The sequence below is a fragment of the Apiospora hydei genome, assembly GCF_038363865.1.
Source record: "Apiospora hydei strain CBS 114990 chromosome Unknown utg000003l_segment0_segment0, whole genome shotgun sequence".
NCBI lineage: Eukaryota > Fungi > Ascomycota > Sordariomycetes > Amphisphaeriales > Apiosporaceae > Apiospora > Apiospora hydei.
This window is the reverse complement of record NW_027117362.1, coordinates 1173800-1198948: the sequence shown is the minus strand read 5'-3', so window position 1 is coordinate 1198948 and position 25149 is coordinate 1173800. Positions and strand designations below refer to the sequence as shown.

General features: G+C 52.5%; 4 protein-coding genes across 4 annotated transcripts; 2 read left to right on the top strand and 2 right to left on the bottom strand.

The window, feature by feature from the left end:
• Window positions 1-11125: 11125 nt before the first annotated feature.
• On the top strand, window positions 11126-14022 carry PG997_002187 (uncharacterized protein; the record flags this gene model as incomplete). Its single annotated transcript, XM_066806502.1, has 2 exons — window positions 11126-13031; window positions 13148-14022. 2 exons carry the CDS (start codon window positions 11126-11128, stop codon window positions 14020-14022), a joined length of 2781 nt encoding a protein of 926 aa, XP_066673798.1.
• Window positions 14023-15665: 1643 nt separating this feature from the next.
• PG997_002186 (uncharacterized protein) lies at window positions 15666-17480 on the bottom strand (the record flags this gene model as incomplete). Its single annotated transcript, XM_066806501.1, has 1 exon — window positions 15666-17480. The coding sequence occupies one exon, from the start codon at window positions 17478-17480 to the stop codon at window positions 15666-15668; it is 1815 nt and encodes a 604-aa protein (XP_066673797.1).
• A 643-nt stretch (window positions 17481-18123) lies between these two features.
• Window positions 18124-20604, top strand: PG997_002185 (uncharacterized protein; the record flags this gene model as incomplete). The annotated part of the gene is made up of 4 exons (XM_066806500.1): window positions 18124-18237; window positions 18299-18937; window positions 18990-19928; window positions 19987-20604. 4 exons carry the CDS (start codon window positions 18124-18126, stop codon window positions 20602-20604), a joined length of 2310 nt encoding a protein of 769 aa, XP_066673796.1.
• Window positions 20605-20903: 299 nt separating this feature from the next.
• PG997_002184 (uncharacterized protein) lies at window positions 20904-24951 on the bottom strand (the record flags this gene model as incomplete). The annotated part of the gene is made up of 7 exons (XM_066806499.1): window positions 20904-21127; window positions 21210-22301; window positions 22357-23406; window positions 23448-23568; window positions 23693-24411; window positions 24465-24726; window positions 24787-24951. The coding sequence occupies 7 exons, from the start codon at window positions 24949-24951 to the stop codon at window positions 20904-20906; spliced, it is 3633 nt and encodes a 1210-aa protein (XP_066673795.1).
• Window positions 24952-25149: the final 198 nt, after the last annotated feature.

Here is a 25149-nt window from a genome sequence, read left to right as displayed (position 1 = left end):
GGAGGTGATTTAACAGTTCTATGGTATTCCTTGAGCCCCGCCATTTGTTTATCAACCAGTGATGCTGCTATGTTTCTAAATAACCAAAGGCTAGACTTGTTGGTACATGCCGAGGTGCTTGCATGCTGAGCTCGTGCCCCTGTAATGCTGCAAGGGACTCGTTGTGGTGATTGGAGGCCAACGCAAGCCACCCTATGCTACCCCTGGATCAACCAAGATTAACACGTTATACATGCACCACATTAAGCACACACACCCGCGCGTATGTACTCGGGTCGCTTATCTGGCCACTTATAGTGGGATTGAACTTTGGACCTCGTGTACCGTAGAAGAACTGCATTTGACCTTGCTCAATCCGCGAAGCATCGAAACGCGTGTCGTGGAAACCCCCAATTCGACCTTGTTCATCCTACGAAGCATCGGCGCAGCCTGGCATCATTCTTCCCTACCTCATGCCAAGCTCGCAGATCGATTATTTTGACGTTCGACCTCTTAATTGAGTGCCAACGAGCGAAGACAATCTGCCACTAGCCAACACCATAAGGCCAGTTGGTATGGAAGGGAAAAGATCGACCGGGCCCAGCATTGCGGTTCCTCCCAGTTTCATGGCTGTCCCGACCTTCCCTGAGGTTGACACATTACCTAGGCAAACAGTATGTATCGTGTCAAATAGGATCGTCCCAATTGACTAACAAAAGATGGTTTTAGCCATCGCGAAGGCGCAGGTATATCTTCCGATGGACCTGCTGTGGCTGCGGCTACAGCGGTATGAAGATGAGCGTCGAAGACTGTCTCCAATGCGGTCAAACGCGCTGTGCGTACTGCCCAACCCATAAGGTGTACGAAGGGCATCATTTCTATTATGCCCAGCGATCCAACTCTCAACAGTCTCCAACTTGTCATACGAATTCAGGTCTCTGCACTGGGAACTACCGCGCAAATTTCAGAATATTGCTGGCATTAAGAGTGAGCAGGGACAATTGGACTTTTTGTTATCTGGATACATCTTGCGAAACGCTGGAGGCTATGCAATACCACATGGTTATGGTTCTTAGCAAGGATGGTGTATAGATTGATGAGAGTTGAGATTTTGATCTTAAGGGGGAGGCTATTCGCTTTGCGCCGGATCAGTGGAAGGCAGTAACGTATGATTCTTATTCGGTCGTGGTATAACTGGCAGAGCTGTACCGAATCTGGAATTGGGTATACAGCCGTTTTAATCTGTAGAAAAACTACATGTGTCACTTCGGAAGCAAGCACAAGGCCAAGGCGTAGTACTTGAGATACCTTGCCTAGTACGACCTTGAGTGCCTCCAGAATAGGTGGCATGACACATCCATCGTAGTCGGTATGCTCCGCCTTGAAAGCCCCTGCGGAGAGGCCGCTTGAACAACCAGCAACACGGGCCCATATCGACATGGTCACTCGTACGAACACACCAGGGACTGGTAGTGGCGTGCGTCGCACGCCACGTCCACGATGTGGTCACAGCGAGGACCCTTGACCAGTCGCGCTCGATACTGTTATCGATCATGACCTGTCCTAGACTGTGCAGAGCCAATGCTTGGTCACTATGATTTGCTCTCGAGGAAGGCTGCGATTTGCTTCGATACTCGCCTATACCTCTTTCGTGTCCCGTATGCAAGCGGCTGATGCTGTGAGACAGATAGATACAGAGGGGAAGGCATGGCATCCTACCCTCGTGACACTCTGTCACTGTCTGCCACTTGCGCCCATCTAACTCCAGCATTATCATGATTCGTTCCTCACAGTCCTGCGGCATGGGAAGTATTCACCTTTGAAGGCGTACTATCCATGATGATTCATCATCAGCTGCGTCTCGTTCGACCTGAGCATCGCGGCCCAGCGAGACGTGGTTGATACCCATGTGGTCGTCTTATTCACTCCACTCCAGTGACATGGCGAGTGTGCCGCCACAGTATAGGTGCACAACACCACCGATATGAGTGGCTGAGAGTTTGTAGACGATTGAGTCGTTGATTCTTTGTTATCCAGAGTTGTCCTGCCCAGCCAGCCCCAGCCGCACACCGAAGCCGGTAGCCAAAACGTAGATAAGGAGGACCTCTGTGGGGCTTTCACTTACTATTTCCCCCATTCGTCCTTCCAGCCATCATGCGATATGAAGCTGCTCGATGCTGATGTACCACGCCTTAGCCATAGTTTCTTCAGGTATGTAAGATTCGGAATCGTGCTCTTGCTCGCCGTTGATGGAAGCGACTCTAAGGAGCTACATTTCTTGCCATATCCCTTGACCCAGTCGTGCTACTTCCACAGCCAGCCCCAACGGCATTGGCAGTGTCGTCCGCCTTGGCTTTCTCGTTTTCACAATATGGTTCGTCGCTTAGGTATCGAATCTCACGCACCATTTCATTTTCGGCCGTCGTGATGCCTGCCGTCCACTTTGTGCTGCTGTTACGGCTCAGCGGCTCACGTAGTAGTCCTCGCGGGAAGCCAGGGATCAGAGTATCGGCGGTGGTTAGGAATGGAAGGGCTGGTCATGTGCCACGCCAAATGGCGGGACTACGACACCCCTCGCATCACAGCTCAAGCCAATCGATTCAATGTAAGGTATTAAGTAAGTGTGTAACCTACAGAGGTATATAAGAATAATGAGACAGCCTATGTTGTTGGATGCTGCAAGGAACATGGACAACCCTTGGGTCCGACAGTGTCATGTAAGATATTATCGAATGACGAGGGACAACGGTTCAGAAAGTGATTGTTCGATCCTACATGCCTAAGTACTATAGCTTACCGCGGCAGGTATTGCATTCATCCCGCCCTAATCGATCGGGCCCCGTCTACATTGATAACTACCGCGCCATGCGTTCGCACGTGCGGGAATACATTTGTGTAGTATTAGTATAGATGCTCTGGGTGATCTGTACGCTGACAACAATAGTCTTACACAAGCGTTTTCTTACTAATACATTATGTCCTCCAATTGCTAGCTGCTACTCTGCCTACCAGAGAGTAGCACTTAGATATCTACCATACAAGAATATAAGGTATATATCTCTCGTCCGGCAACCACTGATAGACGATATTTTAAGCATGAAGAGAAACGCAGCGTCATTATTGACTAGGCAAAGTCCTCTCGCTTCCATAGCCTTTCAAAGCGCTGGGAAGATCCATGGACGTACGTTATTCTCTGCCCGTCTCGAGAGAACGACAATACACCGACACCTTCAGGCCTTGTTATAGGATAGCGAGCTACCCCATACTGGAATAGGGATTGGGCAGAGCACGTTTGAGGAATTTCTTAGTCGTACAGTATGCGCATCGTTTTTGCCGCAGGCTATGCAGTATTCGCTGGCCATCTTAATTCCGAATTGACCACACGCGCAGCACGTCCATCGAAAGGCGTAACTGGATCTCCGGGGAGGCTACAGATTTATCGTTACCATTTGATTTAGATATTGCTGCTGATGTAAAACCGCTTACCGTTTGCTTGATTCTCTCGTATTCGAGAGGCAACAGAAGTGGTCTCGAATCACCCTGTTCCTCCATTGGCTTTGTTCCTTAGTCTACCGCGTCTGTTCAGCTTGTTGGTCATGGAACTGGGTGATCAAACACAGATCGCTCTGCGAATATCAACTCGGCTGGGAATGGTCTTCGGTGTCGTGTTGGGGTAAGAAAGTAAGGAGATGAACGTCAGTTCTTCTATGGTGTGGACAATTACTACACGAGGTGAGGAAGTTGGAGAATCAGTCTTGAGATGATAGTGATACTTTATACGAGGACCACGCTGGTCGTTTTCAACGAAAGGTTAATGTAGTCTGACATACAGGGGTTTGTCGTACTCCGTGATAGCTAGTTGTTCGTCTTGCTATCCAGTCGCCATGTCGTGAGTGGCACCAGGATGTTCCAATTCATTGGATATTTCCTGGTAAGGTCAGCGTTCCCGGATCATGATCAATACAAACATCAGATATGCCGTACAAGTAATTTCATGCTTAACGACTCGTTGCGTGTGACTTCGTGTTCGGCGACTCGTTATGTCGGATTGCTGTGTGACGAATTCTTCAAAGGGATTGGTATTGCTGCCCGGAAATCCACCATTCAGGAGTCACAGACAGCCTTCACCGTGGCTTGGAGTGTAACGAAGTTGATGAAGCTCGCCCTGGTCTTCTTTCTGTTATCATACACCACGTTAGTGTCTCGGATGCGTATAATGGATCTAGGTCACGAGGGCATGGTCGGCCATAACCGTCGCCACTGGAACTATAGTTTATGTGTTTTCCCTCTGGAAGCCGCCGAGTTGCATGCCTCGAGATCGGTATCTCATCAACTCACCTTGTTAGCATTACACTAATGCACTGGCTGCATTATTCCGTAGACCCGTTTCGCTCGCTAATGCGCAAATGGCATTAGACTCCTGACCAAAAGCCTCGCAGTGTGTACAGCGGCTGATGGTGCAAGTTAATGAAAGATGTCAAACCATGCCACGACTGAGACATGCCTTCGGGTGTGCTACTAACGAATACCTTGTTTCCAAGTATTACGAAGCCGGGGTCGGGTATTTATAGTTTACCGCTTAGTTCCGTGTTATCGGTTAAGTATTTCCTCTTGCTTGTAGGCACTCTTTGTCCTTTCCGTGACAACTTGGCCGGTTAAGGCTGACTGGTAATTCAGGTTATTGAGCATGCTCTTCCGGTACCAGCGAAGGCCAGCTTCTCGCCTCGGACAGCATCATCGTCAATGAGACTTGGAACCTCAACTTGTCTATGGCCAAGCCTGTTTGCCTACTCAAGCGAGCCAGTAACATGGAAATCTGTAAACATTCCTGCATCAGCCACGACACCCTGTTGTAACATGAACAAGCATGTCTATTCGCGCGGTCCATAACCTCTTGAGTTAACGCATGTACGAGCTGCAGGATCTACCCATTTGGTACCTCCATGGGCGCACTCCATACACACAGCCTACCGCGATCAAGACACACAGTAGGTATCATCGATCAGATGGCTTCCTGCTAAGGCATACATTGTCACCGCCGACACGACCTACTTTAACAAGACCCCGTCCTCCGTACAGACCAAAGAGTATTGGCTGTATCTACAAAACGTTTATCATGCATGCAAGATCTCGGTTAGCGGAGGCGAAGCTGCAAGGCGAATCTGCAAGGTGGTTTCCCGCTTTATGCTGACTTGGCCTGGCTGTTCGAAGTCCATACGTAGACACGGCTTCCCAGGCCGAAGCAAACTGTGGAAGCCACGATAAGACGTGGCTTCGTAAATGCAAGAAGCCGATGCTGGTAAGAACGTGGTACCGCAAGTGCCTACGAGCACGACTGGCTTTGGATCAAACATTGTACAGTCAATTCACCCATGATAGGATACATCAAGTTGGGTGGCGAAATGTCTAATGTAGCGAGCAGATTGCGGGCGAAACAAGCAGATTGCGGGCGAAACAAGCAGAGATAACGAAAGTGAGATGCACATCCAAAAGAACCTCCTGTCCCCGGCATACACCCTCTCATTCTGGTGACCGCGAACGAAAACACTGTCAGTTCTTATCGCTCGAATTCTGTTCAGTATTTTCAGCATCATAGGTACAGCCCAGTTCCTTGATATTCGACATTGCCATACGTTTATTTTCTCCGGGGTCGCAACTCGTCATCTTCGTCTCGATCCTCATCTGCATCCTTGCTGTGTCTCGCTGTGTCGGGATTGTTGACTTCCCACATGATAATATTGTTGTCCCGCGTCAGTATCGTCGCACTTCTAACACTGCACGCTTCGTACCACACTAAGTTGGAGAGCATATGTAAAACAGTGGATAAGCGAGACTGGCAAGTTGTCGTTTGCCAGCATTCTCCTGCCGAAGCTCCGATTAATCGTACGTATAATCCATCGGTAGAGAAGGAAAACGTCGAGAAATCCCGCGAGGCTCTTTTGTGACTGGCATGTCTTGGTATTCAGCCGCCGCTCGTACTAGTCGATACCCCGGACTCTGATCTCAGTGAAAGTGCCGATATGCAGCCTCCCGGCCGTTTTTATTGCTGACTGACGTGACTCGACAAACTCATGCTCAACGATGTTCCTGTATCCATTAGGCTGAAAGCGTTTCTGCTCGTCGCCGCTCGTGCTGTAGCCGCCCTGGTTGCTGAAAGCTCTGGACCCACGATACCAGGTATTACCATTAGCGGCGGGCCCTCCCGCAGCCCCCCTCCATACAGCCAATGAACTTGACGGCGACATCCGTCCTCTTTGCCTTTTTTTTCATACCGCCGTGTCGATACTGTACTATCAACGTTGGACTGCCTACCGTGAGGACAAGGGCATGACCGCAAACATGCACCTTGGAGGTTCGCTCACACGAAGCACGAAGATGACAAGAAACGCGGGGACCTTGCATTCGCAGTTGATGATAACGCCCTGGACTGGGCCCTCTTTCGCATCTTCAATTCGAATAGCTCGCATATTATTGATGTTGCTCTTGCCGTACTATACATCATGGGGGCTGTTGCAGTTCGACATGTGTATTGACCAATGTTGATTACGCCAGAGCAGCACTGACACGATGGTTCTATGAGACGCATTGGACCGGCCTATCTTAGACATCAGTGTCCAGTCTTCAAATATAGCAAAACAGTGGCGGTGACGGTACTAGAAATGTAAATCGAATGGTGGTAAGTAGTAAACAGCCGGGCCAGGTCGACGGAGGCATCGTTCATTCATCATGATTCTTGATTTGACGGTATCGTTGATAGCTCACTATATTGGACACATAACGGCCACAGCTTCGCGACGAAGGAACATCAGGACAGGGTTCCCCGAGTACCATCGAGGCTTGGCTAGCATGAAATGGACGGTCGACCAACATATTCTTCACCCTTTTTCTGGAACCATTCGGGGAAAGCACGAGGCCAGCGTTGATTTATATTGGCACGCAAGCCTGATTGATGTCTGTACTACTATATCGCACATTACTGACCAGAACACGGCTTACGTGGCAGGTCAGACAGTGCAACATGGGTAAGAAATTGGACTATTTTGCGTATGGAATAAGGGCCATTTGACTATATCGCCACGGAAGGTTAATCTTCGTATATGCGACATGTTAGCTGGCAGCATTAGCTAGCTCAGAAAACCCAGATATCATTACTCAAGAAGTCCAGCGCACAGATGACATTGCCGATACTATTACCAGTGGATCCGGCCTCACCTGTCAACGCCCGCCATGCAGAATTCAGACCTAAATTGCCGGTCAGGCATTGGCACGACGCACCAGTATGCCGTTTGCCTGGCCGTGAACCACCTCGAGCACTTATTACAAGACAATAAAGTAGTATGTGCGCCTTCTTTCCCATTAGGTGTGCCAAGCGTACTGGACGTGTCTGATTGCGCCGGCGACTCTCATAGCATCTGCAGCCAGATATTTGGCGCCGGCAATAGACGTTCCAACTGCAATTGATGTCGGAGAAGGGACTGAGCACAATCGAAAGAAATACGAAAATATCGCATTGGCAATCCCTCAAGCAGATATCATCGTCGTCGCTCATTCTCATCGTCATCAAACCCTTGTGTCAAGGATGCACAGCTGTTACTGTCCTGCTGTCAGCAGCGCATACTCCACGCCACGAGATCTTAGCTAGATCTTCGCGGTCGTATTGCTTAGCGCTAATAGAAAGATCGTCACAAGATAGGTGAGGGGTCTTGCTACCAAGTCGATTTGGAGCAGTGAGACAGGAATACATTCGGACCTGGACCTACTACGTGTAACCGGAGATTGCTGCGGAGCTAAGATCTTGCTTCGGGGCTAGCCTTCCCATCGAGTGTGCGGACCAAGGTCATAGATCTGGCCATGGACTTTGCAAGTGCGGTGTCCCATAGTTGGCCAGATCGCATACCAAACTGATGCCGACGGCCACTCGCTAGGGATTCTAGGGATTAGCCAGTGCTCGTAGAGGTGGCTCTGGACAGCCCGCCGTTCACACTAAGCAACCCGAGATTCGTATGGTGTGAATCGACGGGCAGCCAGAGGCAACAGCAGCCTGTCGATCGGTACCACTCAGGCGGGATGGTGCGCCCAGGGTCTTAACGCGCCCCTCTCTAGCCGCCCCTGCAGTATCGGAGAATGGAGAAAGCGCATCCATTTAGCATGTTTCCCATCTGAATTTCCAATTCCCGCATTGTGCTCTGCGCCTGCAAGAAGCTGCAGGACGGGAGTGGCGAACGCTCGTGGTGGGTAGAGAAAACCGACCACTTGAGAAGGGACAAGATGGGATTCCATAGGAAATGATCACCATCGGCTGCCCGGCTTGCCACATGGAAGGCAAGGGGATCTGGGTCCTTGTGGAGGGGTGTTCGTTCGAATCTGGCAGGACTGCAGCTTCTGTGCAGCTGAAGTCCAGCTGGGAAGGCTGAGTGCCAGCTGCGGAAGACTCTCGATCGCCGGGACGAACGGTGGTCGCGAGGATCGAGAGTCGAAAGGGAAGCGGGCTTAAATACCACTCTGCCAGACTGCACTACCTGCACGCCCTGCCGAGTCGCTAGCGCCACTGGTGCCCCCTCCCCGCATGTCTAACATCGACGGGGGATATGGTTATCCAGATGGCTGGCACGCGACCAATCGCAGCCCCGACTTGACCTTCAGAGCCGCTCTCCGAAGGGGTCTCGAATTCCGTCGTTCCTGGCGGCTGCGACGCTAATACGGCGGCGACACCTGCGATGATGGCGGCGGCCGTTCTGGCCCCTCACGAAGATGCCGTTGTTGAGCTATCATGGCGATTTCAATGTTGCCACCCAACCAAAAATGCGAAATTTGTGCTAACAAGATGGCAATTCTCGTGTTTATCGTCAGCCAGGAATTTGCAGATCCCCCATAGAACGCCAAGGACCGAGAGACATGGATACTGTACAGTAAAAATATGTATGTAGAGCGTAGAGCCAAAGCTTTTTGGCCAAGCAACACTTGGAGAACACGGTGAGACGTTAAGCTTACCAGCCAGGTCGGTCTCGCGGACCCGGTGCACAAGAGGAAGCAGAAATTCTAGACAGATTGATCGATCGATTCAATGCGACGCGCAGATTGTTGCTGCGCCTACGTAGTTTATTACTCCGCGCAGGCTCAGCAGTGTCGTGGTTGTTGCGACTGACGGGGACCTGCCCTCTTGTGATCGCAAACAAATGGGCGTGTTTCATTGCCTTACGTTGGATGCGCCGCGAAGATCGTGGTTGAACAGAGGATCGGAAAGAGTCTCACATTTTTCCTTTGCTTGGCAGAGCTCCCTGAATCTTGTTGCACGCGGAAGCCAGGCAAGCCAGGCAGGCCAGGCACTTCTGGCCAACCACACGCCACAGCCGGCAGGCAGTGGGCTGCCACTGACGGATGGGCAGCACACCTAGTGCCCAGCAGTGCCTAGCAGAGCCTAGCACACCTTTATTCAGACCCCCAAAGCCTAGGCCTGCCTTTCCGCCTCTGGATGTGGCCAGACCCAAACTAACATGACTGTCCTCTTGCTTGCCAATTGGAAGTTGCTAGCAGCATTCCGCCGGATCGAGCATTGTGCGCGAACATCTTGATACTCCAGTCAGACACTGCTAGGGACGTCCTGTTTTGTCGGTGTTGGTTTTCCTGCTTCGCAAGGTCTCGCGATGGCCCTCCCAATTGAGCTGCGCAGCTGGCAGCAAAGTGCTTGAGTGGTCAATTCAGGTGGCAGGGGCCATTTATTAATGAGCCCATTGCCCACTCTTCCACTCTTTCCACTGTAGCCTCGCGACACGAGACAGGTTGAAAAGGAAGACAGGCTAGCAGAACGGAGACTTTGAAGGGAAGGAACAATGGACTCGGAGCTTGGTACATAGGGCCACACCACCACCTTGGTGGGTGTGTGTCGTCAGCGGGGCCACAGCAGGTACTGAGACTTTGCGGCCGCTCCCCTTTCGCCCGCCGATCCTCGTGATCGCGGTACCCTCGACTTGTGCCATCCGAGGTTCGTGGCTTCTCTCAGGTTCTCCTGCATGTCCGTTTGCCCCCATCCTTGCCAGCCAGCAAATACTGGAGCTGCCCAGCGCTTTCGCGCAGGCTGATTGGTGCAGAGTCGCTCGACGGTCGCTCTACGGTCACCCCCGCTGCCCGGCGGGCGATGGCTCACAGGTACCTTTCTTGGAACTAGACCCTGGATCAGCAGTGATGGGAAGCGAGACCCTCGATCTCTGTGTTTTCTCCACCGACCTCGAGATCGGGCACCGTGTATGAGCAATCTGCTCCTACTACAGAATTCACCGTCGCCGAGGGCAGAGGCGACAGGAACTGCACCATGGCGCGACGCTCACATTTTTCCTGCCTGCTATTGCAATCCCACCCTAATAATGGGGGAATTGACTCTTCGGGACATCCATCAATCTCGATGCCATCTCCCGATGCTGCTGCCATCGTCATCCACAAACACCTGAAAGCCTTTTGCCCTTTTCTATCACCTATTCCTTGCTCCTCCCACAACCAGCCTCGCGACCTCCGTCAACAACAGGCCCTGCTCCGACACCACCACAGCACCGGCATTTCTCACCACCAAATTGTTCTCTCATCCACCCGGTCATATCCACATACGGTAAACCCCCGTCTGATCGATATATTTGTTGAATACTGCATCTTTGGATTGGACTTATCGCCCTTCCTCCCGCCGTATTATCCGTGTTCTGGAATTGTCTGCATACGCACGATCATTCCTGATTCGATCAGGGCTCTCGTCGAGAGCTATCGAAACTGATCACAGGCTAGTTTGATACGAAAAGAGTCGAGTATGTCTCGCGTCGTATTTCCTCTGTCGTTGATCTTTATGCACATCGTTGCGACGAATAGGTCTATCAGTATTGGCCTGTCTTCCATTTCCTTATACACTTCAAGATAATCTTGGACCGTTTTCCCTTTTTATTTCAGACCACTCTGTCTGCCAAGTCTACATTGCTTGGCTTGTATGCCGTCGAGCTTCATTCACATATTCCGTGTTAATACTGTTTCTTGTTTTTCTCCTCTTCCAGTAACTAACTTGTAATGCGGTCTTGAAGTCTTTCTGCTATACCACTCTGGCATCAATGCCCGCTATAGTAGCGGGCTCCTCACATTATCAGGTCTAGCAGATTGCACCTATGAAACCATGGCCGACCCGAAGAATATATCAGCGGGCTCCCAACCTCCGCCTTCGCTCCAAGTAACATACAAGAACCCGAGGAGGACGTCTCCCGAGAACTCCATCACATTGAGGCACCACCGCATGGCGCGGGAAGCTTCGAAGCGCCCTTCGCCGCCTGGTGACGACGCCGGTGCACCACCACACAAATCACCGAGGCGGCATTCTTCCAACGAATCGCAACAAACTGGAACCAGCGACCCGACACGATGGTTTGATCAGTCGAACAAGCACCCCGCCGCCGCATTCGATTCTTCTATGGACGTTGACCCGCCGTTCTTCCAGCGTGAATCGGATGAGTCGAACGAGGAGGGTACGAAGTACCCGGTCCCGTCGCAGAGTCCGGCCTACCGATTTGTTCAAAATCGCAATCTTGCGAACTCGATACGACCTGGGCTTACCCACCACAGCAGCAGCGCAGACGACTATCGAAGCGTGATCGACGATCTCACCATCGAGAACAGAAGACTACGAGATGAGCTGAAGCGCTACAAGCAGATGGGTCCGGATTCTCTACGGCGGGAAAAGTTGTTCGAGGTGAAGGTGCACGGTCTACCAAGTCGCAGGAAGAGGGAGCTCGAGGCTGCATTGAGAGATTTCACCACGAGTCTGGATGGCTCAAGTGGCGGAGACTCTTCACGTCGCAAAGTGCAGAAGGCCAAAAGCAAAGGCCTGAATTCATCGAAACACGCATCTTCATCGTCAGGGTCCAACAGCCGCCCAGGAGCGTTGCATGCCGACTCGGCTTACGCATCCATGTCTACAGGGCAGAGTTCGTCTGGCCCGTCGCTGCCTGGTCGCCTCGGACGACAAAGCTCGGATCAGACCATCGAAAATTATTTACACGACGTCCCCGAGGGCCTATGGCCGCGTTCGTCCATTGTCACGGAGAAGGAGAAGAAGAAATTGGTCGTTCGACGATTGGAGCAGATCTTTACCGGCAAGGGACTAGGCAACCCGCAACAGCCACTCTCAGTTCCGACACTACCGCCGGCTATTACCGAAGGTGTCGAGATGCCTGCAGCTGAGGACAAACCTTGGACAGCGTCAGGAGCTAGCAGGGAGGCCCAAATCTTGCCACGCGGTGGGGAGAAGGAGGGCCACTCACACTCACGCGGCAACGGCTCGGCCTCTAATTCCAACGAGGATCAAATGGACTCGCGCGACAATGGCAGCGGTCATGGTGGGTCGCACGACGTTTCACCGCCCGGCGAGTCAACGCCAGAGCAGCGTGCTACCATACCCCGCGACTTGGACCCTGACCGACCGCAAAATCCGTCTGAGAACATGGATTACATACGTCATCTGGGTCTGGCTGCACCCCAAAAGAAGCAATATTCCGCAAAGGATGTTGCGCCCGATGCTGAAGGTTGGGTGTATCTTAATTTACTATGCAACTTGGCGCAGCTGCACATCTTTAATGTCACGCCCGACTTCATTCGCAGCGCAGTGTCCGAGCGGAGCGAGAAGTTCCAACTTTCGCCCGACGGTCGCAAAATTCGCTGGAGAGGCGGTGACTTTGGGACCAAATTCAGCAGTGAGAGTAGCGGCGACAATTCACAGCGTGGAAACTCTAGCGACGACACGGATGTGGATGGGTCGAATGGGCAGGACCAGCGCAAAAAACAGAAGACGCAGGCATCAGCCGGAAATGACGTCATAACATCTGAACCCTCCAAGTTTGGACCCCAACTTTCCAACTCATCGGCTGACAGCTTCCACTACAAACCGTTGTTTGTGCATCAGCAAAGCTCGTCTTCGGACGAACAGCCCTCATTGGTGGGCGACGATAGCGAGTCGTCGTACGACCGACCCGAGCAGAGTCACTTGGGAATCACTTCCAAATGGAACAACAGCGGTGTCTCTGGTCTCAGTCAGCGAAAGCGACGACGCGACGGGGCCATCATCTACTACACGGGCGCACCCTTCTGCACTGACTTGTCGGGGATATTGGCGAGAGCTCGCCTAATTCAACCGACTCATCGCTAGAAGTTTTCACTTCCCCGCGGGTCGACATCACTGGCCCAGAATTTAAGCGGACCCCCTCCGGATCGTCGATCCCCTTCAAGCCGCTTAGCAGCCTCGTGTCGCACCACGCCATGATGGATCTCGATTTTGTGCCTCCAGGGCTTTCGCCTTACGAAGAGGAAGAGCCTGAAGACATGCAGGTTTACTTCCCGTGGTCCGACTCTACCCAATCTGCGCGCCTCGTCAATTTCGAGGCTAGCGGGCTGGGTGGCATTACTCCCGACGATCATTTTGTCGTCATCGTGGAAACACACCGACCCAAAGAGTCTCAGAGCGACTGCTCTGCCAGTCGGCCACAGCAGACTAGCGATGGTTCAATTGAGGCGAAGGATATGGCCGACTCTGTTGCTGCACGGCTTGCTGCCATGAGCACTAGGTCGCCATTGTTGAAGCCGGAGTTGGCAAAGCAAAGGGCCGCCAAGCTTGGTATCAAGTACGTGGCCGGAAACCTGCGCCGACTGCCGCCGGCTCCTCTCCCGCCGGCGACTTTCTTCTTCGGATCCTCGGATTCCGTGTCCGACTCGGATGAGTCTGGCAGTGGGTCGGAGTCGAGCAACATCGCACCCAGCAGCCGCCGCCCGCACGCTCGATCTCGCGCGCGCAGGTCCACCATCAACGACGGCGGCGCAATGGCCAGCGATGACGACGAGGAGGATGAGTCAGACGACGAGGCCGGGTTCGGCGAGACGGGCGATTCGTCGCCGGATCAGGTGGGCGATCCGCCTGCTTTGCAGCGGTCACGCCCGTCGAACACATCCAAGATCACGACGGGCAGCTCGGTCGCGACCGCGGGCGGGGCCGTTAGTCGCGGCTACAGCAGCGCGGACGAGGCTTGAGCGACAACGATGCCTTGCCTCCTAATTACGAACTGTCATGTTGTTGCTTCTTTCATAAATTTTCACGACTTCAACTTGGATTAGTACTGCGTTTTGCATTTGGCGTTGCTTTGAAAGCGGTTCAGCGAGAAATGATCATGATATCCTCCTTTTGGTCGCGAATGAGGAGAGCGTCTTTTCCTCGACTACAATACATTGTTGTTCTCGGAAGAAAAAAAACAGGTCCAGCATGAGGGTGTTCATTACGTGTTGTCATTTATTTATTCGCATGGGAGGGCATTTGAATTTTCATCCTATTTGCATAGGGCGGCGTTTGAAGCGGAAAGATCTGGCATTGCCATTGTATTTCACTGCAAGGGAGGCAAAAGGCCTCTGGCAATGTATTTAAAATACCAGTTTTAAAGTATGATACCTTTTCGATTTACACGGCGATGGGGATGGACGCAAGAGATTTTACCTACATAGGTCTTAGTTGCATAGATTGGACGATGAGATGAGAGTCGCGAAAGGTGGAATACCAAATTTTGAATGATACCCAACAAGTCTTTTTTGGCTCTCTTGATGATCGTGATCGTGGTGGTGAATATGTGGTCCCATGACTCTCGACGCCTTGCAATACCGGCTCCGGCATCTGGTTCTTGACAGATCATCCCATTTCGCTTACATTTCGCATCGATCGAAGCGCCCCGACGAGTTCATCCCAAGAAAGCACGCCATCTTTTCCTGATATTCATGATCAACACGTGGACGTCTGCCGCTGCTGCTACGGGCATGACTCGGTCAGTCATCTTTAAAAACATCAGACCTTCTCGATTTCGTCCCATACATAGATAGCAATGGTTTCATACCCTGCATATATTTTTCTTCATCTTATTTGGGTTCAATAGGTTTGGATGGGATGGACCCTTAAAAATGCTTGCTGCCAATCGATCGATCGTCTCCCCTGCTTTCACAATTTCTTTTTCTTCTTCTTCATCATCCTTACACGTTAATGACTAGCGGTCGGGGCAGAGAAAACGTGTGAAAACTGTATGATTCCCCGTATTCGAGATCGATCGAGACGAGACGGCCGCCTGGATTTGACGCGGGGGTGCGGACAGTACGGTACACACGGCGGGGTGAAAACAGGTACTCGAAAGGAGAAAATGCGACGACGAGAACGGAAAGCAATTCCAGTTTCCATGTCCTCCGTATTAGATAGTCAAGGATACTGCGCTTTTAACCCCCTGACAATGTTTGAAACTGTTGTTGCTTTAGTTACCAGCAGTATTTCTGCATCGGGTACATCCGCTTATCATCGCGTGCCCCCTATTAGAATTGGGTCAGGACAACACGAAGCGTCCTGCATGAATAGGGCAGTAGTTCCTCAATGGTAAACCGAATGACGCAGCAAGGAACCGGTTTTTTGAGTCGCGAAGTGAGTGGTATATCAATTACAGTACACATACATACATACAAGCTCAGGCAGAATACCATGCTCCCAAGGGGGTGCGTATATATCAACAAAACGTCGTACTGCGACCCCCCTTTTTCATACATGAAGCCACGTTTTCGACCTCTTCTAACGTTTTACACGTCCATTATTACATATTTCGATCCATCGTGATTTCGGCTTTTTTATGGTGTTAAAAGGACAGGGATGATCACTTTTCCGAGTCCGTTTCATGTTCCAGAGTAAACAGCAGTGACGAAGCGTCCGCACTCGACCCTCTGTTCCAGGCTAACCTTTCGGCCCTTGCCGTCGGGTCCAAGTCGTGCCGTGGTTCGCGGTGTGATCTGCAGCCTGTGCTCCTCACCCTTACGGCCCTTGAGTTCATCCCCAGACCGCCGTCCAGGGGCCCAATGTACATGGGGGTGTTGACGTTGTTGCGCTTACCCGTGCCCAGCTGGTAGTGCTCGTTGCCGCCCCAGAAGAGCACATCGGCGCCCCAATTGATGTCATTCTCCGATGACGTCGTGGTCGCACCTACAGAGGTCTCGTTGGCCATGACGGCGGCGGCATGCGTCGTGCCGATGGACAGGCGGGCGAGCCGGATAGGCACGATCGACTTGGTATGCTCATCCCATTCATATAATCCCGACAGGGGCTTGATCTTGGTAGGCCCCAGGGTGACATGGGTCCACTTACCGTTGCCCAGACTGCCGTAGATACCTGCTCCGGTTGCCCAGGTGTCGGCAGTGACACGGCCAAGATCGCGTGCCGGCGCTAGCGCAACGGACGTGTCCGACTGTCCCGACTGGCTTGCAACCTTAGTGGCCTCGACGGTGAAAAAAGAGTTGTTTCCACCCGCACCAATCGATGTAACACGGGGAACCTGAGCAGTGCCGGCGTAGATCTTGCTGAAAGGTAAGGGGATAGGGCCATCGACATAGGGGATCTCCCGCTCGGCCTCAAAGCCAAGCTGGCCTGATGTGTTGTCGCCAAAAACAAAGACACGGCCAGCTTTCTCCAGGGCCAACGAGTGGAAATCACCTGCGGCGACTTGTATGATGTTGAACCCCTTCAGAGTCGAGATCTCGTGCGGGGCGTCGTAAGGGCCTTGGGGCCGAGTTGTCCAGGTCAGTCCAGGAATGCCGAGTTGACCTTTGGAGGGGTAGTCCGAAGTACTCGAGGCAGCAGAAAAGACACGGCCCTTGGTCGTAAGGATCAAGGCATGCTCGAGGCCGGAGGCGATATCAGCGATACCTTCACCCCAACCCAATGAGGGTATTTGGATCTTGCGGTATGAAGCACTGGATGGGGAAGACCAGAAGCTTGTCCAAGACGAAGACTCGGTCTTGGCGGCCGAAGCTTGGTCGGACCCGGAAACCGGTATCGAGTAGACCGTACCGTTCTTCCCCAGGGCTAATATGCGATCGCGGGAGATGGCCAGCTTGGTCAGGTCCTTGCCCTTCAACGTGGGCTTAGGCTGGGGGTCCTCCTTCGAAAAAGCCGTTCCCCACTGGACCAGGTCACCCTTCTCGGTGATGGCAGCACCGAATTCGCGATCCAGCTTGATATCCCGCAACAGTTGACCGTCGAAGTACTTGATCCTCCGAGGGGTCTTGATAGCGCTGTCTGTCAAGTCGGGGGCAGCAACGCGACCCTCGTTGGAGCCCCAGGCATATACACCGGGATCTTCCCAGCTCTTCTTTACCTGGAGATGCTGACTGCTGATCAGATCTCGGTTGTCCTCTTTCGATTCGGGGCGTGGTCGGGCCTTTTCGTACTCGATCCGGGCCTGTGCGGGCTTCGCGACCTCCTTCTGGGTGGCGGGCCAAAATGCGACAAAAGCGCCAGCACCCAGCAAAGCTGCGGCCATGCCGCCCAAGAACTTGCCGGCACCGCCGCCTTGTTTCTTGCCTCCGCCTTGGGAGCTCGCATATCGAAGGGACTGTAGCCTCACTGGGGTGGTTGTCGGCCGGAGAGCGCGGCAGGCGAGGGGGGTTCCCCGCATGGCAACCTTAAACGCACTCATGGTGGTTCGAGGTGCAAGTAGGTAACGGGTTGGTTGAAAAAACCTGGTGTTCAGATACAGACAGCAATTGAGAAAGTGCAGGGCTGGAAGTTTGGATCAGCTCCTCCGCATTCTGGAACTCGGGTCATACACACACAGCTAAGTGGTGTCGATGTTGTCGCAGCGCTGTGTGAGTCTGAATCGAGGGCTGCAGTTGTGGTTTGGAGAATGGTGAGGTCATGTATTCTCGGGGATCAGGCGCAAAAGCTTTCTGCTTCTTTCAGTCAGTCAGTCGCAAGCTCTCGCAAGCTCCAATTGCACTGCAGCTCCTCCCCCACTTCAACGTTGATCTTTCTGCTGCTGCAGGGTCTGCCCCAGACCGGATTGGTAATTGGATTGACGGCCTTTTAAACGGGCCAACAGGCCTGTAGCTGGCAGCCGTCGCAGTGGGGCCACAGCGCTACTTGGCCTGTAATTCAACCACCAAGTAGCGGCTGGCGGCCAAAGTCAATCTCCGGGTGGAGGCCCGTTTGGAGCGAGGTAAGGCGGCCAATAATCGCCAACAGCGATCCAAGTCTAAGGTGGCATCATCCTAGGAATCAGGATCTCTCCCTTTGCAGCACCCATTTGTCGCTCGAGCACTCAACCCCCCAAGAACCGGATCATGTACGAGGACTCATGGTACAGCTTTGTACCAGAAGTTCCCCAAAAGAAAGCCCCTTCTTCAGGCCATGGTACGAGCCACAAGAGAAGAGAGTCCCTCCTGCAGCAGCCAAATGTTCGTCATGCCCCTCCTGCCGAAACTCGCTGTCGCCTGCCCGTATTAACTCTATCTTCAGGGCGCCAACGCCAACGAGCCGATCCAGCCCTTAGGCGACCTTATCGAAGAGGCTGCCCCGTCCAACGATCCTCCCGAGCCGACTTTGATCAGGAGAGCCAAGTCCTACTCCGACTTCTACCATGTCGTCCGCGCCCAGCTGTCTAAAGATGCCGCCAAAAAGCGCCGCAGAAAGAGGAGGGACAGGAGCCTGGAGGCATCGATGGTCGACAAACCCGAGGATGACCTGCCGAGTCGAGCCACGCCACCGGACGTCTCGTCCACCGATCAATTGCTGCAAGCCAGCCAGCAAGAGTTCTCTGTCTACCGTGATCAGCTCGCTATGACCGAGCGGCACCTCGACACCCTCATCGACGATACCAACGGTGCGCTCAAGCTCTTGGAGACCCTGGCCTCTTCGTTCCATGCCGTTGAGACCCAGACGTCCTCGTTCCAGGCCCAATGCGACGATCTGCTGTCAGAAGAGCGCCGGCTTCAGAAGCTGGCCGACGAGGTTGGAACCGATCTACACTACTATGCGTATCTCGACGGGGTGACGCGGCGCTTGAACGCGCCAGGCGCAAGTCGCCTGGTGGATCACCAAAACTTCGCCGAGATCCTCACCAACACAGATGCCTGCATTACCTTCATGGCACAGCATGTAGGTTTACGCAGACTTCATATGATTGCCCACTATACTTACAGATTTACAGCCTACTTACCGCGATGCCGAGTCCTATCTTGCACGTTACCAATCTTCTCTCACCAAAGCACTGCATCTACTTGAGTCCGGTTTCACAAACCACCTAGAGAAGATCTCGTCCGAGATATCGAAGCAGATAGTGTCTACAAATTCGGAAGCAGCACGCCATGCCTTGGCCTACGGCCGTTTCGAAGAACTGGTCTTGGAGGCCGACGGCTTGATCTCCAATGTCCAGAAGGTGATCTGCAGTTGCTATGATCAATTCGGATACCCCATTGCTGGGCAGAACTTTGATTACTACTCCAACACGGCTGTCAACATCTTCGCTTCCTACTCGGACGTCAGAGACCGCGATTTGAAACCGATCACTCAGCACGACATGGAGGTATTCAAAAAGGAGGCCAAGGATATTAATGTCGAAACGGCGTCGCGTAACTTTGTCAAGCAATGCTACGAGCGATCCTTCGACGAGAATGCTTTGTTCACCAAGGTTTTCTCGGTCGAGCCCCATTTTAGCACGGACGGCAACTCCGCGTACGCTGCACTAAAGGCACACCAAAAGGCTCTCGTCAACGCGGCCAACGTCACCCCCATCGCCACCACCATTCAGTCCGCGCTGCAGTCCGCAGAGCTGCCGACAATCTGCAACCTCCTAGGATGGATCACGAATGAGTACTTGCTCCTAGAGTACGATGAAGAGGAGTCGCGCTATGTGATTCACTGCCAGGAACTCACGGCCCGACTATTAATGGAGCATCTATGGCCCTTCACTGATACAGCGTTCGAGAACGAGATCACCAAGTCCATTTCTAAGCACGTCATAGCCCCTGAAAGCCTCAAGATCACTCCCGTGGTCAACGGAGTTGTCACATCGAACGCGCATCCTATCGCGAAACGGGCGCTAGAGCTACTGAGTATGTATGACGAAGCCATGCCTAAGGAACGAAGTGTAAGTATCAGTTTTTCTTTTACCCACTCTGCATCACATAAACTGACAAACCACACAGCAAAAATCTAGCCCTGTAATCTTCCGGATAGTACACGAGACTATCTTGGCGCTGCAACGGGCAGAAACTCGCCTCAAAGCGAACAAGACGCCCAACCCCGATCCCGACCCAGACCTGTTCATGATCAAGAACCTGCTCATCCTGAAGAACGAGCTGGTATCCCTGGAGATCGGCGACATCCGCTCTCAGGCGGATGCCATGCAACACTTCGGCCAGATCTGGGACACGCTGAGCCCACAGAACTGGATGGGGCTTTTCCGCGGCATCCTCGGCGGCACTCTGTCTCTGGGCGGCTGGCTCACACCGGCGACAAAGCCAGCGGCCGCTGCTACGACGAACGGCAATCAGAACCAGGTCCAGGACGCGAGCGAGAAGCTCGACGAGCTCCTGCGCCAGAGTATTTATGCTTTCACGCAGCGCTGGGGCGGCTTCATCCATGCAGCCCAGAGCGGGAAGCGGAGCGCGCGGAGCTTGGGGGATGTGGAGAAGGAGCTGGACGAGCGGCTGCTGACGGCGTTTGGGGGGCAGCCGGAGGTGGTGGCGAAGCTGAAGGAGGCGATTGATATTAATGCGGAGGCGCAGAAGGAGTTGGGTGGGGCGAAAGGGGGTGCGCGGTAGAGTTGGAAGGAGACGTCTTTGATTTTACTTAGCGAGACTATATGTAGAAAAAGAGAAGAGTTACAGAAACGATTTGAATTATACGAAAAGGGGCTCGGTGCAAGGTCAATGTGTGATCTGGATGATACCTGTGGTTCAAGATAGCTGGTATCCAGTTCGCCCGTCTTGGGCATTCGAGTCGCGAGATAAGGAAGCCCGACACTGCCATTTTCATACTTGCATACTAAGTCTTCAATTTACCCTGAAGCTACAAAGGCCACGCTTTGTAGCGCATTCTTGTGAGCTGCTGGACTATGTATTCAGGGGTCATTGGTATCCTCTGCCTCCCGCTCCTCTTGCCTCGTCCTGGGTTTTAATGCCGTTCTATCCACGCCTCTCGTGCTGGTTGACCACCCGAGGGTGGACTCCTCTACAGCCGGTAGCGGCGGTGATCTGGATCGCGCGGGGCCTCCGAGCTGGGATGTTACGCGCTCAGTGAGTCGAGAGTTCTCCCGCCCCTCTTCTATATCCTTTCTACGTCGAGCTAGGATAACGAAAGTATGTGTTAGTTGTGCATGCGCCCTTTTTTTCCTGGTTCGATGAGTACTATGTTTAATTTGACCTACCTCTGAGTTGCGCCGTTGCGGAGGCGTAGGCCTGGATTTCTTCTTTGCTCACAACCCTCAGGACGATGACGAAGTCGTCGCGCACTTCGAACCGCTCCTTGCCTATTGCCAAGGCCTCGGAGTTGACAAGCTTTCGGCTAATCTTTGTCCAGCGGGCTCCTGGTGGGACGGGCTTTGTCTCTGGGCATTCTAGAGTCGAAACGCCCTCTCTGGTGAATCCAGGATGGTCCGGGAAGTCCGAAGTCGGTTTCTTCAATATCCCTTTGAGAGGTGGAGGGCCGCGTGCTACTACTTGCCTCTGTCTTGGATTATTGCCATCTTCGGTCGGATCTTGCGTTCCTTGGTTGGACTGCGGATCAACGAATCGGGGTTTCTCTTTCGGGTGCTCGTTTGTCATCGAATGCTTCGCAGATATATCGGGCGACAGCGTATCGACCAGACCTTCTGGCACGGGAACGTTGTCCTTGAATTTCAAGTCGTCAAGATCCATTGGCTTGGGCTGGTGAAGGAGGAGATGCTCCGACCTTTTTCTCAGTTGGGCAATACCACTGGGAGCGTTGTTGCTCGCAGCCGTCCCCCTATTGTTCACCGACGATCGAAGAGTCGAGACACCCTCAGCGGCAACGCTTGATTGTTGAGGGTCGTGTTGGGCAGCGGGCACCTGAAGCACAATGTGCTTCGCAGTGGAACTTGTATCGAATAAACCTGCTGCAGCCGCTCGATTGTACCTTTCAAGGCCGGATGATGGAGGCGGGGGCCTGCGCCGACTGTTCATACGTGGTACGCCATCGACGACAGGAAATGGCGGTCGTTGGTAGCCCTCGTCAAAGCTACTCCGACGACCTGATAGTCTTGCGCCATCATGGCTCAGATCGTATTTGACAAAGTCGCTTAGCTTCGTGTACTCGAAGCTCTCTTCCAACGTACTGGTGCCAATACGGGAGTCGTCAATGGAGCGTGGCGATGAGAACCTAGGCTTTGACGGGGCTTCATATGACGGTCTACTTGTATCAACAAAAACGTCTCGTGCCAAAGCCTGCCGTTCGTCATTTTCCGGGGGTGACTTTGGCTGTGATGATCCGGCCCGAAGTACTCCAGTGTCGTGTAGTTGGTTTATGTCCCCTGTGTTTTGCTTTCCTGTGTCGACCTTTATGGGGGAGGGCTATGTCTGCAAGCTCTTTCGAGGGGTATTCATCTGTGTCAATATCAGAGACCGACAGAAGCTCGGTTGAGTTAGAAGCCTTATCAAAGGTGGATGTGTTCGCTTCAGAGTTAGTCGTGGGATCCAGCATCTCTGTTCCGAGGCTTTCCCGGTCGCCAACAGAACCATGAGCAATTTGACTATGGTGTTCTAGAGCATCAGCGCGTGAAAACTTGAGGTTGCACTTCGGGCACGCGTGTGGCTTCTCAACCGTGTGAAGCTTGCTGTGGCTCTCTAGACCATACAAACTCCGGAAGCGCAACTGGCAAGTCCGACACAAGTAAGGTCTTTCTTGTTCATGCGTTAGTAGGTGGCTCTTAAGATTATGGCGACGCGTAAAACTGTTTGTGCAATAAGGGCATCTGAGTTTCTTCGGCCCTGGCAGCTCAGGAGCGTCTGACTGACTGGGGGCCATAGGCGTAGTCAACTGCCCACTAGATGGACCTTCATCATGCACTTGATAATCTTCCAGCTCCCGGCGGAAGAGCACCAAGAGCCTCGAGTCACGTATTCCACGATAAGCCAAGGCAGCATCCAGTGCACTACCCCAGGTCTCACCCCTAAGATGAATATCCGCACCATCATCAATCAAGCGCCAAGCTTCCTCGTAATCCCCGCGTGCCGCAGCAATGTGTAGAGGAGGATCAGGAACCCATTCTCCAATTGACTCGAATTCGTCTCCGGAGGATGTCGGTTCAAGTTGATTGATCGTTGAGCGGCTCACATTGGCTCCCTCGCTCGTGTTATCGTTCAGGTCTCCGTCCCTGTGTCTTGGGAGTGCAAATAAGGCTAGCTGCTCCAAATGCTGCGATACATGTCGACGATATTGCTTCGGCTCAACGGTAACAACATCATCCAGGGTGGTCAAGTCCAACTGCGGAATTGTGGAATGCATGGAATCCGCCCACTCGTCACAGAAAGGGCAGTCTTTTGCTGGTATGGCATCGACAGCACGCAAACCAGCGTTGACAAAAACAGCCAACTGATCGTCTCCGGCTATAAATGTGCCATGTGTCTGAGTCAAGTGATCCTCATACGTCCTCTTGCTCCTGAAGGGACCTTGTTGGCACAAAATACACGACCATTGCTGGCGATGACATTGCAGCTCATGGTCAAGCCAAGATTGACCATCACTGAAGAACTTGCTGTCGCAAATTTCTTTCCCAGTACAGATATAGGCCTTCAAGTCTTTAAAGGTATGTCGCCTCCATGATGTCTCTTTCGATATTGTTTGTATATCAAAGCATATAGGACATTCAAAAACTTCGCTGCCTTGACTCACTTCCTCCAGGGTAGGAAGATGGAGTGAAGAGTCTGCTTTGTCCAACTGAAATGATGATCCCGCAGAAACGTAGGATTTCGTATCTCCATCATCGGCTTGGATATCTTCCACGTGGCGAAGTTGAGCAATGTCTAGTGTTGATGCCTTGGTTGAAGTATGTGTATAGGCTGCATATGATCCACTGTAGTTGGTGCGCATTCCAGATGCTATCGATGGAGTACTTGAGCGAGCCCTTTCCTTAAAAAGAGCGCCATCTTGTTCAATCGAGTGTTGTGGCATTCGGTGGTCTACCGGGTCGATATCTCCATGACCAGCAATGCGACGACTGTGTTCGCGACTGTATCGCAGGAACTGGCGCCGCTTAGTGATAGCACGACCAAGGCGCTCGCACAGCCACCGAGCATCTGGCCCAGCAAGCTTTGGATACCTTTCAGCAACATATGCTATATCGAAATCGTCCATAAAGGGGTTGCTTCCTTGCAGAGCCTTAGCGAAACGATCACGGGGTGTAGCCTTCCGAATCAAGACAGTGATCTTCAATAAGCTCCCTATGCTCTTGGAAATAAGTTCCAGAAGATCTTGGTCTTCATACCGTTCGAGCTTGCTGTTGCCTAAATCGTTCCAGTTCGATAACTGCACCGATGTTGGATCGTCACTGATGAGTTCCGGGGCCGGTGGAATAGACCGGTTTTCTTGGTTCCCAGAAGCTATTTCGAATACTGAAAATCGTTAGGACATCCAAACGGCCGATGTATCAACGAAGGATCCTTACAGTCATCAAGAGCTTCTTGGATATCGTTGAGCAAGCGTACCACTTGTTCGAGAACTCGTTTTGCCCCCTTTAGTCGCGATTCAAGAGATGCAGCTGAGTTGGGTGTCTGGCGAGCTCCAATATTTCCAGCCCAAAGCTTGAACTTATCCCAGACGTCAGTCACATCTCCCGATGAAATATTGGTGATTCCATTATTCGCATCAATACAACGAACAATATCACCGCAACGAGTTTCCACAGCTTCGGTCTGGGATGACACGGACTGTAGGTTGTCCATATTGGCAGTATTCCTTTTCAAGAATCAAAACTACCTTGAGCTCACTTGCTGTGATGAGTTGAGAACAGATCGTGGATCCTGATACATAGTGCGGGATGATGCTTGGGCAGATTCCAGGTAATCGCTTTCGGCAGATGACACTCTCATCATGAGGGCAATAGACGACCACCTGCCTTTGCCAAAATCGAGAGGTTCAGCCCCAGCCTGCATGATAAGCAGCTGCCTCTGCCAATGAGAGAGTACCCTTAGAGACCCCCTCAATTTGGGGGCGGAAAGAGGCTGAGCGATTGGGGAGCTGACCCGAGAAAATCAGCCGCCGTCCTGCTTCGATGTTCGTCGTATCTCAACGATCAAGTTCAACTTTTGACACTTGATGGATATTGCAAACCGACCAGATCAACCAGAAGC